This window comes from Ipomoea nil, unplaced genomic scaffold, assembly GCF_001879475.1.
Source record: "Ipomoea nil cultivar Tokyo-kokei standard unplaced genomic scaffold, Asagao_1.1 scaffold1421, whole genome shotgun sequence".
Classification (NCBI taxonomy): domain Eukaryota; kingdom Viridiplantae; phylum Streptophyta; class Magnoliopsida; order Solanales; family Convolvulaceae; genus Ipomoea; species Ipomoea nil.
In genome coordinates, this window is record NW_017617849.1 from 363705 (window position 1) to 381033 (window position 17329).

The 17329-nt window shown below is 33.3% G+C and overlaps 1 protein-coding gene and 1 long non-coding RNA gene across 2 annotated transcripts; one reads left to right on the forward strand and one right to left on the reverse strand.

The window, feature by feature from the left end:
* Positions 1 to 2701: 2701 nt before the first annotated feature.
* Positions 2702 to 4614, reverse strand: LOC109187963 (E3 ubiquitin protein ligase RIE1-like). The gene is made up of 3 exons (XM_019338411.1): positions 3772 to 4614; positions 3188 to 3536; positions 2702 to 3101 (listed from the first exon to the last, which is right to left on the reverse strand). Exons 1-3 carry the CDS (start codon positions 4272 to 4274, stop codon positions 2955 to 2957), a joined length of 999 nt encoding a protein of 332 aa, XP_019193956.1. The 5' UTR covers positions 4275 to 4614; the 3' UTR covers positions 2702 to 2954.
* A 2517-nt stretch (positions 4615 to 7131) lies between these two features.
* Positions 7132 to 12282, forward strand: LOC109187965. The gene is made up of 3 exons (XR_002055337.1): positions 7132 to 7232; positions 11611 to 11616; positions 12272 to 12282. It is a non-coding gene; the product is annotated as an uncharacterized LOC109187965 (long non-coding RNA).
* The last annotated feature ends 5047 nt before the right edge of the window (positions 12283 to 17329 follow it).

Sequence of the window (17329 nt, forward strand, 5' to 3'; positions counted from 1 at the left end):
ACTATTTATAACTATAGGTGCAACTACTTATAACTATAGGTGCACCTACTTTCACCTATAAGTGCATGTAATTTTGCCTTGTTAACATTCATTGATCTGAGTTCAGCGGGTAGTAATACCCCTGAAAACCACTCGCAAACATTCATACACCTAGGTGCAACTACTTATAACTATGTGTGCAACTACTTAGAACTATTGGTGCAACTACTTATAACTATAGGTGCAACTAAGCATTGATGCTCAGTGTAAATTTTTACTTGCACCGATAATACATTTTACATGCACTTGTAATACATTTTACTTGCACTTCAATGTTCAATTATTTACGAAAATACCACCGCATTTTTTTAAAAAAATCAGTGTTTCTCATCCATTAGATCTGGACACGTGGACGGACAGAATCCATTCCTATTTCGCGCCTGGGCGAAGCATTCGCACCTGAGTGCGATTATATATATATATATATATATATATATATATATATATATATATAGGGAAGGGATCAGGTGCATTTGTTGCTTCCCGTGCGGATGTGCGGTGGATTAATGTGCGTGAGATTTGTACTCAATGTGTCTGATATTTGTACTTAATGTGCGTCATGTTAATATGCGTGAGTTTTGTACTTAATGTGCCTGAGTATTCTGTTTAATGTGCGTGAGATTTGTGCTTAATGTGCCTGAGTATTTCAGAATTACGAGCTCAGAAAGAAGCAGAACAGAAACTCACGCACATTAACGCCCAAGCTTCTTGTTACTTCTTCCTTCAATTTGGCCATGGATTCTGGGTTATCAGATACCTTCAATGCAGTTGAATGTTTATATAAATAACGCAAGCACAGTAAAATTTGCACAGCAACAAAGTGTGGATTTCTGTTGTATTATTCCCATAATTCTTAACCTCCTTAGCTCGCCTCCGCATCATCATCATCAGGGAGGGGGCAAATGGCTACTGGGGATGGGGAAGAAGCTGACATAATATTTTACACATTCACGCACATTAAGTACAAATCTCATACACATTAAACACAACACTCACGCACATTGAGTACAAATCTCACGCACATTAATCCACCGCACATCCGCACGGGAAGCAACAAATGCACGTGAACCTTTACTATATATATATATTTTTGTTAGATCACGAGATGTCTAGAGCATGCCCTAACTATAAGAGACACATTTAAGTACGTACTATATTCAAACTAATCTCCATTTACATTGGGACATCCCAATTAAGGGGCAACCTATACCATACACTAATCTCCGTTTGCGCACGACCAAATTAAGGGGTAAATTGCTAGTCATATTGATTTTTTTATACAATAGGATTTCAAATTCTCGACCTCTCTTAAAGGATAAGAGTGCACGACCATTTACATAACTAAATTGATATAAAACATATATTTATTATTAATTCAATAATACGAATCATATATTATGACTTCAAATCGTGAAAGGGGGATATTGGTGAAAAATGTTGACTAAGAAGAGTTGGAAAATGAGATAAAAAGAGGTTAAGTTAGGTGAGAAACAAGAATTGAAGAAGGGGGTCTAAGGTAGTCAAAAACGATGAGCTGCTGACTGCTGTTGCGAATGAAAGGAGACAAAAGAGTGTGACAGGTTTGTTTCAATTCTGTTCTGCTAAGCCCATATTAACATATTTTGGTATCTTTCTTTCTTCTGGTCAAACATGGCTGCCTAATAATATTGTAAATATCTCTGCTTCATCATTGTGCATTTGTGCCACCACTACAAAAATATTGTTCCCTAATTAAAATTCTCAAAATTGGATTACTTCTTCTATCTCATATATTTAAAATATATATATATATATATATATATATATATATATATATGTGTGTGTGTGTGTGTGTGTGTGAGAGAGAGGGGGGGGGGGGGGGGGAGGGGGGAGTGTTCAAGTATTTGAACTTCTTTATAAGATTGAGTGGATGATCAACTTTTTGATATTTTAATTTCTATTCAAATAAATTTAGTAGTTCGGATAGTTAATAAATGGATAGTTAATGTAACTGTAATATTGTAATAATTGAGTTAAAATTTTGATATTTTAATTTATATTCAAATAAATTTCGTAGTTTTGAGAGTTGATAAGTGGACCGTTAATGTAACTGTAATATTGTAATAATTGAGTTAAAAAATTATTTGATATTTTAATTTATATTCAAATAAATTTAGTAGTTTGGACAGTTGATAAGTGGACAATTGATGTAAATGTAATATTGTAGTAATTGAGGTAAAAAAGTGATATTACAAAGTGAAAATGTGTAAAGCAAGGTTGATAATCTAATTCAATTCCTATCACTTTTTCAAATTGAAGGAATTCAGAGGTTAGAAGGTCTATGTGTGATATTGATACAAACCAAACACATTACATTGGAATAAGTTATGCGAATAAGCCAAATATAAAATATGCTTCTATGATCTCAATGCATTTTATTAGTGGGAGTAGGATTCATTTAGAATTACAGTATTAGAAACTGTCAAATACATAAAACAAAACCTAGTATCAAATCTGCAAAAATAACCAAACAAACCATATGTTTATACTCATACAGTATATTCAATGTTCCCAGATACATCAACTCACCTGAAGCTGCCCCAATAAATCAACTTAAATTTTTAATTGATTGTTCAGTTAACATTTTTTTAAATAAAAATTTGTAAATAATGAGAGATGTATGGATTCTTTGAACATTTTGCATTGAGACTATTTTAACATTTACAAGTATTTGGGACTTGGGAGAGATGGATGGCAGTCTCCCCACTCAAATGAAACAAGTTCAGATCTTCCACTTTCAACATGATTTTCCTCACTCTATTACATTACATACAATTATATATCTTCCCTTTATGCTTGTTTAATTATGTATGTATCAGAAAATAAAATTAAGAAAAAAAATGCAGGGAAACCTAGCATCATCATCGTGACTTCATCTATCTAGCTAAATCCTTTTTACAGAGAGGGCAGCAAGATATGATTCTGAGCCATTGATCAACACAGTTGAGATGAAATACATGGGAACATGGCAGTTGTCTCATTTCTTCCTTGTCACGATACTGTGCTAAGCAAATGCAGCATTCCTGTCAACAAAAAAATGTTTAGCCACCTTATAGGTTTAACAAGAATTTGGAGTGTCAAAGTTTTAATGAGAGGCTATATAACATACTGGATTTTCATTCTCCAAATCTGGGTTGTTGCAGACTTGCTTGTACTTCCAGGTTGGCAAACTAGAGAGCTGTTCATTGGATGCCCCCCGCTCGACAGATCCCATGTTCATGTTGTATCCTAGGAAGCTGCTAACCATGGGCACACAGCAGCACAGCACCACAAACAGAATGAATGGGAATGAGTAGGTGACAGCATTCCAGGCCAGCAGAGAGATGCATAGAACATGGAGCTTTGGGGCACGACGAAACGATCCAAATCGCGTGTCAAACACCCAAACGTTCCCCATCACGAACCATATCGCGAAGAATAGCTCAACGCAGGTCCTGCATTTCTCCACCATTTGCACACTTTTGTCCAACCCAAGGAGATATATAAAACCAAACATGTTACTTTATTTTCAATTCTAGCTTATAAGTTAGCTTAAAAGTTAGCAACTACTTGCTTATAGCGTTTCAAAATAAACTATTATTTATGTTTTACTGAACAGAGCTTATAGCTTATTTGTAGCTTAAAATAAGTTCTACCAAACAACATAGCAGAACGAAGAAAGACAAATTAAACAAGTGGAAAATATATAGTTACCTTGATCCCTCAAGGCTTCTTTGCTGCTCTATATCAGATACTGCAGAAGACTCATCTCTCTGCCTCAGATAGAACACCCAATATCTGCAGTAGAGTAGCAAAAGGCTAAGCAGACAGCCAAAAGCATAGCCCGAAACCCAAATTCGCATCGGCCAAACAGGCCTTTCCTCCTTTGAGACAGCCAGGGTATATGCTGTAAACATGATTTGGACACTCAAAGTTACACACTCCATCATCATCCAAGTCAGGGAATTGAACGGATTCGACCCGAGATCAGACGTTGTTGATCCATTCTGGTAGTGAAACACTCTTCTCAGGAAGATGAACCACCTCGCTCTCGATATTCTCATTGCCACTCTCACCATGAAAGGAGAAGGCTGTGTTCTTGACTGGCTCTGGGTTCTTGCAACCACAGACATCATCGTATCTTCGCCCGAAGTGGCTGCAGCCCCGGAGTTACAAAACGAGTCTGTCGTTAACAACCCACGATTATTCATATTCATATTCGCTCGATCAACCAAGAATCTATATGAAAAATAACATAACTCGGCCTCTGGATTTTGAAGAAGGGGGAGCAGAGAGGGGAATAAAAGGACAGAGGAACAGCAGGGAAGGTGAAGATTGGTAGAGACGATGACCAAGAATCAAACCTCTCTTCTTCTGCAGCTTTGCTTTGAGTTGAAGTGAAAATTGAATTGAAGAAAGGAGTTGAAACTATAACCGTTGGCCTAACTTCCCCCCATTTCTTGGTTTGTTTAGTATGTAAGCAAAGGCTGAAAGTAACTGGTTCTTGGAACACACATCACCTAAGATTAGGAAACCAGCAACAGATGATATTCGATTTCTGTGACGTTAACGTCGACTTAATCCGGATTATAGAGGGCCGGGCCAAGTGATTTGATTAATGGAAAGCTACGTTTGCCAATATAGGATTATGTGTGTCTAAGATGAGATTTTGAATTGCGGCGGGTACAGTGGTTATTTGATGGTTGAACTAAGCAGTTGGCCACCTAATCAAACCAGTTCCATATCCTTTGTATTATATATGTTGCTAAAATCTCTATGGATTATTGGTCAGCCTCTGCTACATGCCGGTGACTTCTATTAATAACTTATGCCTTTGAGTTTGAGTACTTCTTACTCCGTTATAATATAATATCTGTTTATATCTACTGAAGCGCAAAGAATTCATAAAGAATCAACGTTCATGACCTCTTATTTGGAAGATACTCTTCATTTCACTAGACCACAAGGTCATTGACATGTCATGAGTTTCTTTCTTCTTAGTTTTGACTAGACAATTTTCAATCATAAGAAATTTTTTTAGTTTATTTTTTCTTTCTATAAATTGTGTAGAAATTTATTTTCCAATTGATTTTTTTAATCACATTTTTTTTATGGTGTTGGTGTATAAAAAACTTTTAACTCAAATATATTTGTAATGGTTAAAAATACTTTTTTCCCTCATATTCCTTAGAATTTTAACAAATTGAAGTAATTTATTCTATAACTACAAATAATTATTTGATAGTGTAAATAGTTAAATGTTAAATATGATTGATGAGGACTTCATTTGCTTAATGTACTATAAGAATATTTTAGTAGAATAAAATATTATCAAATCAATATATATTTCTAAACAAACAAACCATTCAATTATCATTTATATATTAAACTATAAATAGTTTTTATTTATTTATTTTGATCTTTTAATTTTTTTTTTATCATTGGCATTTATTAAATTCCGAAACACCCTACATATAACTATTATTACAATAAATACAAGTAGTAGCTTTTTTTTTTTTTTTTTTTTGGTTGCAAGTAGTAGCTTTTCTTTTAGAACAAAATACAAATATATGATTATATTCCACGTGGGAGGCAAGTAGTGTTGGGACTAAGGGTATGGCTGACCTCTCCTCCTAACTTTAAGAAGAATTAAATCAATCAATAATATATATATATATATATATATATATATATATATATATATATATAAATAAGAGCGCTCATATGTGGTCATGTCATTATGTATGGCGGTGTGGTCGTATTTGTGTCGTTGAGTTAATTTAATCTAACGACAGTGGCTAATTCTGAGGATTTGTAAATTTTTGGGCGTTTTGGTAAGTGGGGGTGTTATGGTAATTACAATGGCCATTTATAGCGGCCGATTTTCAGAATACACCAACAGTGTTGACAACATGCACCAATAGTGTAATAAAACACATCACAATGAAACGCACCAATAGTGTATTCCCGAACACTGTATGTTGTATTTATTCATATCTAATGGCACGTTTTTGGTGATGCGTACTTAATTTGTGTATGTTTTTTTGCTTTGCATTTCATAACATGGATGGTGTATATTTGTATAACAATTGGTGCGGCCGCACTGACCACACGGGAAGGCATTGTCACACCTGAACTTGGCACCAATGGGAATCTACAAATACACCGGAGTAAGGCTAATAATGCACCAACTACACAAATAAAACACACAACAATGTGATTTTCCTTATTCCGGTGCCCTATGACGAGTTTACCCTTGCAGTTCGCTGGGTAGGAGAACGTGCGCGAAAATACTAAAAAAAAATCTTAATTAATGTGATTCATTGGATCTATCTAATCTAATGGCCTGTAATTGACCATATGACTACACCTAACAACATGGTGCACTTGATCGCCCCTATATATATATATATATATATATATATATATATATATATATATATATATATATATAACGGATCGGGTGCGAAGAAAGCATTAAGTGAAAAATAGGGTTTAATTTCATTCGTTGATTCGGTTTAGATCAAGGGTCCAAAATGTAGATATTTCAAAAAAAAATATGGTGGCATTATGGTAATTTTATGTACATAAGTTAATATTTTTTGTCTTCCGATGCATTTTTTCTTATTGCAGAGCACAATGTTGTGTCTTTCAGAGCACATTGATATGCCTTTTAGTGCACATTGCTTTGTCTTACAAAGCACATTGTTGAGCATTTCATAGCACATTGTTGTGTTTTCATGAGCACATTGTTGTGTCTTCCATAGCACATTATTGTGCATTTTCGAAGTGTATATTGTTTTGCCTTAGTGTGCATAGTGTTGAGCCTTCCAAAGCACATTTTCCTTTATAAGTAATATTGGCAAGTGTTTGTTACTTATAAAGGAAAATGTATTTTTTAATCAAAATGTAAAAGTATTACATTTTTCTTCAAAAGTATTACACTTTTATATATAAGTAATAAACATTTTATTCCTTATTAGTATTACATTTTTTAGTATAAGTATTACATTACACACACACACACACACACACACACATTGATGTAGCAAAAATAAGATGAGAGCTCGGGTGTAAAATGTCGTCCTCCGTAGATTGGGGGTTATGGCATGCAATATGTAATCACAAGAACTAGGCACTAGTATAAGGAAATCAACAAGAAGCTAAGCAAACAAGTTTAAGGAAATGGTAAGACTAACACATATACACAAAGATAAACACAAAATAAAGAAATAGGACTCAATCTAGGAAGCATTATCTTCTAGATACTTCAACAACCTATGGGATTAGGGGGAACAAATAACCAAGGAATCAAGTGGGAATGCACGTAGGTATCCTAGTCTACGAACCACTCTCGTGATTAATAAACAAGGATTAGAACAAGGAATTGCTCCACTCTCGTGACGTATCAATTCCAACTCCATAAAGCACACAAAGCATCTAAAGTCTCCAATTTCCCCTATTTTCGTAGGAAGAAATCGGGTATATGCAAGGGGTGGCTCGGATTCATCACACCCAACTCTCGTTGAGGCAAGCAATCCTCCAAAAATATGTCAAAGAATGTGTACATCAAACATTAACAAGATATAAACACAACACCTTCACAAACACATGAACCCTAGGTTTGAGTTCTTCCCCTTTTTACAATAATCACAAATCAAGCATAAAGACAGATAATACAATCCTAACTATACGTCCATAAACTAACTAATCGTGATTAAATAGCATAAAGAACACAAAAACACAAGTAATAAACATAAATCTTGCAAAATAAAGAAATAAAAGGAATGAGAACTTATGTATTAAAAATGAAAGAACAATCTTAAAATGTTGGAATCCAAGCTTCAAATATGAGATTACAAGCTTCCAAAATGTTATAGAACCTAAATGTAAGTCTAATCTAACCTAAAAATATGAAAGAAAGTGAAAGAGAGAAGCTAGGGCTCAACCATGGGTTAAAACCATGTAAAAATGAGTGAATCCGCGCCTAAATAGTGAACAAAGCACCGAGGAACTGCCTCAGGGATGGCCATCCCTGAGGCAGTACACAATATTCCAGTGCTCACTGGAATAGACGTATTGGCATGCGTACGGGACTCTCAGCTACAAACTGCTTATGGATGGTCAGATGGATGGGCGTACGTGAGGCAGTACGAGGCTCCTGAAAATTCCTAAATGCATCCCAAACTCTTTGATTGATCTCTTAGTCCAAGAATTGCTCGAATCTTCCCCAAAAATATTGAATTCCTCACTTGTTGTGAATGATTGCACCTTGAATAAAACCAACATAAATTAGTCACAATTCACACAAGTTTTTAGGCAACTCACAAATAAAATGGGATCAAGACGAAGTAAAAATATAGACACACACACTAGTCTTTTCTATGCGCGATGCGCAAAAATATATGTCCAATGTTTATATTTTTAATAATTAACAAATCCTTACTAATTAAAATCTATATGAAATTAAATTTATTTATTATATTAATTTAATATATAATGTCTATAAATATTATTATATTAATCCTCTATATATATATATATATATATATATATATATATATATATATACTCACCTTTTAATTATTATAAGAGTTTTTTTTCAACTAATTTTTTTTCTATTAATTTTGTTAAGTATTTTAAATTAACTACTGACAAGAACAACTTGAATAATTGAAAATATTTTTTTTGCTTTAAATTTTTCTTATTTTTATAGTAGTACTTTAAAAATAGAATTTAGTGTGATATTAATTTTCATAAATATAACAAATAAGATTGTATATATACTTTAATTATAGAGTAAGTAAACTGTTTTATTATAACAGTTTGCTAAATTGTTAATAATATTTTTTCATAATCTAATTTGTGTCTAGAAAAAAAAACATAGATTAAATAATTATTTTAAAGCACATATATTTAGTTTCAATAAAATCCAATGTTAAAAATTGGCATGTGAATATCTGATAAAAATAAGTGATACTAATCTTGTAGAAGTGTAGAACTGGACAAGACAATATTGATTGATAAAAATTTTGGATAGACATTGACGAAGTGACGCTTGTACAAGGATAACGATTCTATTATTGAACAATAATTAAATTCGAACAAAAAAAATATCGAACCAATTTTTTTAATTCTAAATTTTATGTCAAGTGACATAGTTTTATCTAATTAATTCTTAATCAAGTCAACTATGAAGAATTATAATATTTGTCACAAACTTCATTATTAGGTTAGGTGATTGCGAATGACCTTCTGATCAAGTGGCTTAAAAGACTCTCTCAAATGGGAAATCATGTGTTTGTGTCTCAATAGGGTGAGTATTGAATCTTTGTGCTTCAATATATTGGTATATTTGAACAGATATTACATGGGATCGACCTATTGACCTTTTTAGTTTGAATTTATTAACTATGAGTAACCTTGATTGATTTCCCTCATTATAACATATTGACCTTATTGGTTTGAGTTTGTTAGCTACAGTGACACAAGTTATGATTTATCCAATGTACACCCTTGGATAATGAATGTGACATTTTTTTTATCATACATAAAATATTAAACAACGAAAAATACTATTCAAAAGTTAACTTTAAAGTGATATATATATACTTCATTCGTGCATATTTAGATATAAAATTATTTGGTTTCAAAAAAAAAAAATACAAAGTCATTTATAATATTTTCAATGCAAATTTCTTCTAATTAAAGTTTCATTAATTTTCAATTGGTAATTGCAACGAATCTATCAATTCTACAAATATAATTACCAAGTATAAAAACAAGAGATTACATACATAAAAGTGATTTATGATCATTCGCTGCCTAATGTAAGAGGTTGCTAATTATATTATAAATATATTAGGCGTGAGTCTTGGCATGTTTTTAATGAGTGAGAGTGTATGATCAGTCACGCTAACTAAACTGGTTAATATTAACAAAAATTTTGTGCTCAGATGACTTGTGGCTCTCCCTGAGAGAAGGTCACAAGATCGAATTCGGTGGTGAGATATTGACTCTTTGGGTTGTAACAGATAGAGAAAGTATGAACATATATTATATTGTAATAGAGTCAATAGTAATTAACAAAAAACTTCATTACCTATTATAAATTGAATTTTTCATATTAAAAATGTCGCGTGAAAAAAAAAAAAAAAGAGTATATCTAGACAGTACTCACAATGTTAATGGAATTGAATTTAGCCTATATTGTTGTTGAATTCATCTTTTAATTCCCCTCTTTCGAACTTTAATTTGATTTCACTTCATGTTGATAATTCTCTAATGCATGGGAGATGAGTGGTGGATAAGCTAGCAACGCAGGGGAGAATGGGAGATGAGTGGTGGATAAGCTAGCACCTAGATTCAAGTCAATTGGGCTTAAAAAAAGGAAAAAAAAAAAAAAATTATCTGAATTCACTGATAAGTGATGACGAGTAAATTATGTTTTTATGTATTAGTCCGTAAATCACATAAGTAAATTATATTGTGAAGCCTTTATGTGATAAGTTAAATTAGAAAGAAATTGATAAAAGATAAAAGAATCATAATTTGTCCACTTAACGATTCACTTAATAATAGAGACTCAAATTTGGTGATCGATTTTATGATTGAAGTTGTCAATTTATCAATAATCAATAATTGAATTAGAGAGGATCAGATCATTACCCAACTCTATCTTCATAAAGGAAGAGTCTGAGAATATCTCTTCCCAGTTTGACAGCACATCTCATCATAGATAACAAGGCAGATGGGTCCATAATATGTGTAACATGTCACTCTAGCTTGGTGATTCTACTCATTGCTCAATTTGTTTAATTTTTTTTTTTCACTTCATATATATGTTTTTTTAGGAACATTTTATAAATAAAACAATTATACTGAAATTAGTCTTTAAAATAAAATTAAAAAAAAAAACAAAAAAACAAAAACAAAAGCACCTGGGGAAAATACAATCTAAATTGTGAAGCTCGTGCACTTAAAAATCTTTATTATTTGTCAATATGTGCCTTTATAAATAAACAAATCCAAAGACTTGCAAAATAAAGTGAAATCAATCTTCAAATAATAAACATAATAAATTTACAATTTCATTACACAAAGAATCCTTAACAGAATTAAAAGACAAATATAATTAAAAAGCAATTAAGTTCCTAATTCCTAATTACCTACTACAGTATACATTATAAATAACCCCGGAGTACATTTTTAACTGGCAAATTAGGTCGTGCATCCGTGTGCTGTGCACCATGTATGGTGCACACGATTGTAAAAACGGCGTCGTTTTACTTAAATAAAAAAAAAAATTTTGATTGCCGTTAGTTACGTAAACATATGTTCATAATTTTATAATTTTATATTCTGAATGTATAGTTATGAAGTTATATATGGATGTGTAGTTATGCAATTCTGAATGTATAGTTATGAAGTTATGGATATGTAGTTATGCATGCAATTCTGAATATATAGTTATGTAGTTATAATTTCACATTCTGAATGTATAGTTATGAAGTTATGTGATTGTAGTATATTTTCAAACAAATAAACTTTGAGTAACGAGTTATCGATCCACAGGGAAGTGGGTATTAAGCACCAATTACTAATTTATTCATGAGAAGCTAATCCTAATGATTAAGAGTGAAGGATGCAAATAAATAAATAAATAAAAGCAATAATTCAGGTTTTGAAAACAATAGAGAGGGAGAATGAGATTCCTGGGATTCAAGTGTTTAATTACCTAGTGTCTAACCTAATGTAATATTAAATATGGGTTTAAACGAGTGTGAGGATACAAAGTGGTATAGAGCTACTCTTGTAGTCACTAACAGTAGTGAATATCCACTCTCGTGGTATAAACACCCAATAAAACAAAAACAGGCATCATAATAAATTCCTAACTACTACCATGTGCAATAATCAATAATTAAACTCCCTAACAAAGTTACCCTTTTCTCAATGTGCAACATGCCAACAGTTAGCTAGGTGCAATTGTGTTAAACATTTTTACCTAAGAATCTCTAAAGTATTTAGCCAAGCATGGCTAAATTATACATAGCAAATATATTTAAAAAATTACAAATCATCAAAGAGAGTACAATAATGGACCAAGAGATTTTCCCAAATCTCCTTAGCTTTCTTCTTGCTTCCCAAGACGACTCGTGGTTCTTGATTTTCTCCTCTTTCGTGTCTCCAAAGATCTCTGAATGAATATTAGGGTTGAAGAAAGATGAATTTTATAGTATGAATCAATCCCGGAGGAATAGGAATTTTCCGTGCAAAACTGGGCCGAAATCGCGCCTGGGCCGCCATTTTCGCCGCGTCGAGCCTTAATCCTCAAGTTTCAGAATGCACACTGAAAATTTTCAACACGTCGAGAATTTCCAGTGTCGTAGGCCCGTCTTGCAAGCTGATTTTGGCCCTTTTCCCTTCAGATCTGGACTTCGATGTCTTCATAAGAGTTGTAACCCTTCGAGTCTTCTTTCCAATGGCGCAAAATCACTTCATTTGGATATTCCTGGGCTAAGATATGGTCCAAAAACCAAACTGTCGCCAATCAGTGTTAGAATTTTCACTTATTGCTCTTTTGCTCCACTTTTACCTCGGTTTGCCCAAGTGATGAAGACCATTAAAACACCACTCTTTGGATCCCTTTTGAAGTATTTAAGCCACCTCCTTAGCCTCACATTGACTTTGTTTTGGCTCTAAACTCGTCCTAGAACTTCACTTGCTTTTGCACTTGATCTGTAATGGTTCCAAAACACTAACAAACAACGTAAAACATTCAAATCAAGTGTAAAACCATATCTTAATGATAAATCAAGAAATTATGCAATTAAATTACCAAATTCATGACCTTAAGCCTAACAAATACATTAAAACTAATACTAGAAATATGCACAATTAGGCTCACATTATTATGCATGCAATTCTGAATGTATAGTTATGAAGTTATAATTTCACATTCTGAATGTATAGTTATGAAGTTATGGATGTGTAGTTATGCAATTCTGAATGTATAGTTATGAAGTTATAGATGTGTAGTTATGCAATTCTGAATGTATAGTTATGAAGTTATGGATGTGTAGTTATGCAATTCTGAATGTATAGTTATGAAGTTATGAATGTTTAGTTATGCAATTCTGAATGTATAGTTTTGAAGTTATGGATGTGTAGTTATGCAATTCTGAATGTATAGTTTTGAAGTTATGGATGTGTAGTTATGCAATTCTGAATGTATAGTTATGAAGTTATGGATGTATAGTTCAAATTATGCACAACATAACACCGTTAACGCAAATTGAAACTAATTTTTTTTTTTTTTTAAATCAGACGTCAAAACGACGTCATTTTTGCAACCGTGTGCACCATGCATGGTACACGCGGTTGTACAACATAACGCTCCTTAGGATTCCTACTTCCTAATTTCCTATTGCAGTATACATTATACTAAAAATTGATTACACATCATTTACTAATAAATATAATTAAAAGACAATTAGGATTCCTAATTCCTAATTTCCTACTGCAATATACATTATACTGAAGATTGATTTCACATCATTTTCTAAATAGAATTAAAAGAAAACTAGGATTCCTAATTTATAATTTCCTACTGCAATATACATATACATTATACTTAATACATAATGCCCTGTTTGGTAAATGATTATTAACTGTTAGCTGATTGAGTTAATTAGAGGGTATAATAAGTTGATAACATTAGCTGATTGTAGAAAGATGTTTGGTAAATTAGATATTAGTTGATAGTTGTTTGGTATAATTTCTTTTCTCAAAAAGCTAATTGAAAAAGTTACTTTGAGCAGCTTTTTAAATTTTAGCATTTTGGAGTACAAAAAACTAATTAACCAAACACTTATATTGATTTTTAAACGAAGTCAAACAGCTAATAGTGGTCAAATAAGCCAAAATTGGTTTATAAGCTAACTATTTTACCAAACATGGCCACATTTATATGATGTCAATATTGTAGAAAAAAAGAATAATTCTACTTGAACTCCCAAATCATACTCCCATTTTCTACTCCTTATGATATGACATTGCTTGATTGCTTAATTTAATAGGGAGGTCATGATGTTTATCTATTCTTTTTTTCTTCCTCCAATTAAATTTGAACACAAGTGCAAGTATGTTTTTGAGAGTGGATTTTTCGAGAAAAAAAAAATACTCCGTAACAAATATTGATAAAATAATATATATATATATATATATATATATATATATATATATATATATATATATATATATATATAATATTGGAATTTATAAAACTAAAATCCTTTAATAATTAAAAACAAAAGGTTAAAGTATCATCCCCACCATGAACTATAATGAATTCTTCATCCCGCACTCTAATCTTTCATAAGTGATATTTAGATCCATGAACCATTAATTTTTTACAGGTTACAAGTAATTTATGCTGACATGGACTTTTTATTTTTTTCTTCTAACACCTTCTCCAGCCAACCACCGGTAGTTGCTACTACAGGTGCAGGAGGGGCCAACGGGATCAACAGACCATTGGCCATCCGGAATTTGGTTCATGTTCGAGCTCCTGGACAGTGTTGCACAGCACGAAATCTGCACGTGCTCGATCGCATCCTCACTCACGTCAATGCAACCAAAGTGGCCGTTGAGTTTAGAATGAGCAGCAAAAGCATGGGCATCCGCGCGGCACATCTGAACCAAACCAGCTAGTAATCCCTGCAAGAGCAGTCCGCACCTCGTGGCTTGCATTGGCCACCGCCACACTCTTCTGTGACTTCCTTCTGCTTGATCAACGCTACTTTTACACACATCTCCCTCATCATTATTTTGCAGACCAACTATCTTGTTAACCATGGGTACATACACATCAGGCTAGCGGGTCTGCACATTTTGAGAGGCATAAATGTATGCATGGCTAAAGGGACAACACCTTAATCTCGATAGAAGAAGTAAATTGAGAGATGTGTAAATGGTAAGCAAATTAAATCTCACTTTCTCTTGAACCGGAAAGAGCTTCCAATTCTTTGGAGATTCAATCTTGAAGGATGTTGACTTCTTCAAGCTCATGTTGACACTGACGCTGCCATCCTCTGGGATCGTATTCTCCTCCTCGACATGAATCATCCTGTGCGAGCATTTGTGCTTGCCATTGTGGACCATCTGATTAAACACCACACCAAATTAGATAACATTACAAAAATCCATCAGAACTCATAACTATATATGGATAATCAGGCCAAGTCTTAACCGTGCAAAATTTCGTCTTTTGTAGATCAGGGTGCAGTGCCCACCCAAGAAATCTTGCAATTTGCTGATATAACACCAAAAAAAAAAAAAAAAAAAAAAAAAAAAAAAAAAAAAAACAGAATTTATAAGACAAAATTTTCTTGATTTTAATTAACACATAAATCAAGAAAATGGTACAAGAACCTTTTAAGAAAGAGGTATTAGCTAGCTAGTTTCTGACAGACACAAAAACACAAATAGATTTACGCATTCGGCGATAAACTTATGTTAATTTTAGCAGTGGTCTTGGGGTCAAGGAATTTCTTAACAGTGTTCCACAATAGCTTAAATCCTGTCCTGTCTACTTATCCGTGACATAAGTAGAAAATTTTCATTAAAAAAAAATCCCACGAAAAAAAATGAAAAAAAAGATCCTGATCCAGTTAATAGACATGCAGGAGCGCGACCATGAATTGGTCGTGGTTCACCACCTTATCCCACTCCGGCGGGAGGCAGTCAGAGATTGTGACGTTGCGGATCTCGAGGTCGGGCTTGCGAATGCCGGAGAACATGTTGTTGTTCCGACGGTTGCTCTTGGTGAGGTGGTAGTGTACAGAATCGATGTTGATGAAGGTGACGGCAAAGCCTTTCTCCGTTGGCCAGTAGGCGAGGTGGACGGAGGGGGTGACGTGGCCTTGTAGCGTATAACATATCAAGATTGCATGTGGCTTTTGGCCGGAACCTGCCGTAGCTTGGATTATTATTAACCGTGTTTAAAAATTCTCAAAAATGTGGAAGAGAAGAAAATATATCAAGATTGATTCTTGGGGATTGACTTAAAATTTTGGTCATTGACTTAAAAAAAGTCCACATCAACTAATAACATGTGCCATGTCATCTTTTTTTTTTTTTTTTCTTTTTTTGTCATGTCATCGTAGTAACCTGAAAACTTGTAAAAAATTCTAGGTGAAAAAAATTTAATGATTCGTGAATCAAAATATCATTTATGAAAGATTAAGGTGCAGGATGAAGAATTCGTTATAGTTCATGGTGTGGAATAACACTTTAGCCAAAATAAAAATACTAAAATTGAAATTTGAAACCCTACGCAGCCAAAGCCGACAGCTCTGCCTTTCTATCGCTTCCTCCAAGTATCCAAGCAAAGCCGACAGATTATGCTGATGTATTTGACCACTCTTCGCCGCCCAGTCTCCGCCTTCGTCCACCGCTGCAACAACGCCGAGAAGTCTGAACTCCGTTGGTAGGCGTTATAGTTATCTTATTTTCTACTTTCTTAACTGTGTTTCTAGTCGATCTTCGGCCCGGCTCGTTTGCACCCCTAATTTGGCAAATTATGTCGTGACCGTGTGCGCCATGCATGATGCACACAGATGCAAAAAACGGCGTCGTTATACTTAAATAAAAAAAATTATTTTCGATTGTTGTTAGTTACGTAAACATATGTTCATAATTTTATAATTTCACATTCTGGATTTATAGTTATGAAATTATGGATGTGTAGTTATACAATTCTGGATTTATAGTTATGAAGTTATGGATGTGTAATTATGCATGCAATTCTGAATTTATAGTTATGAAGTTATAATTCACATTATGAATGTATAGTTATGAAGTTATGGATGTGTAGTTATGAATGCAATTCTGAATGTATAGTTATAAAGTTATGGATGTGTAGTTATGCAATTCTGTATTTATAGTTATGAAGTTATGGATGTGTAGTTATGCAATTCTGGATGTATAGTTATGAAGTTATGGATGTGTAGTTATGCAATTCTGATTTTAAAGTCGAACGTCAAAACGACGTCGTTTTTACAACCGTATGCACAATGCATGGTGCACACGGTTGCACAGCATAACGCTCCCCCTAATTTGGACAGTTGTTATATCGTGGACCGCATTGATTATGCACCGCGCATCAAAATGACGTCGTTTCTTTAAGTAAAGAAATGGCGCGCTGTTAGTGTTAACGGAGTGACACTACAGTGTATCTAAACCGACACTGCCTCACGTATTATTTTTA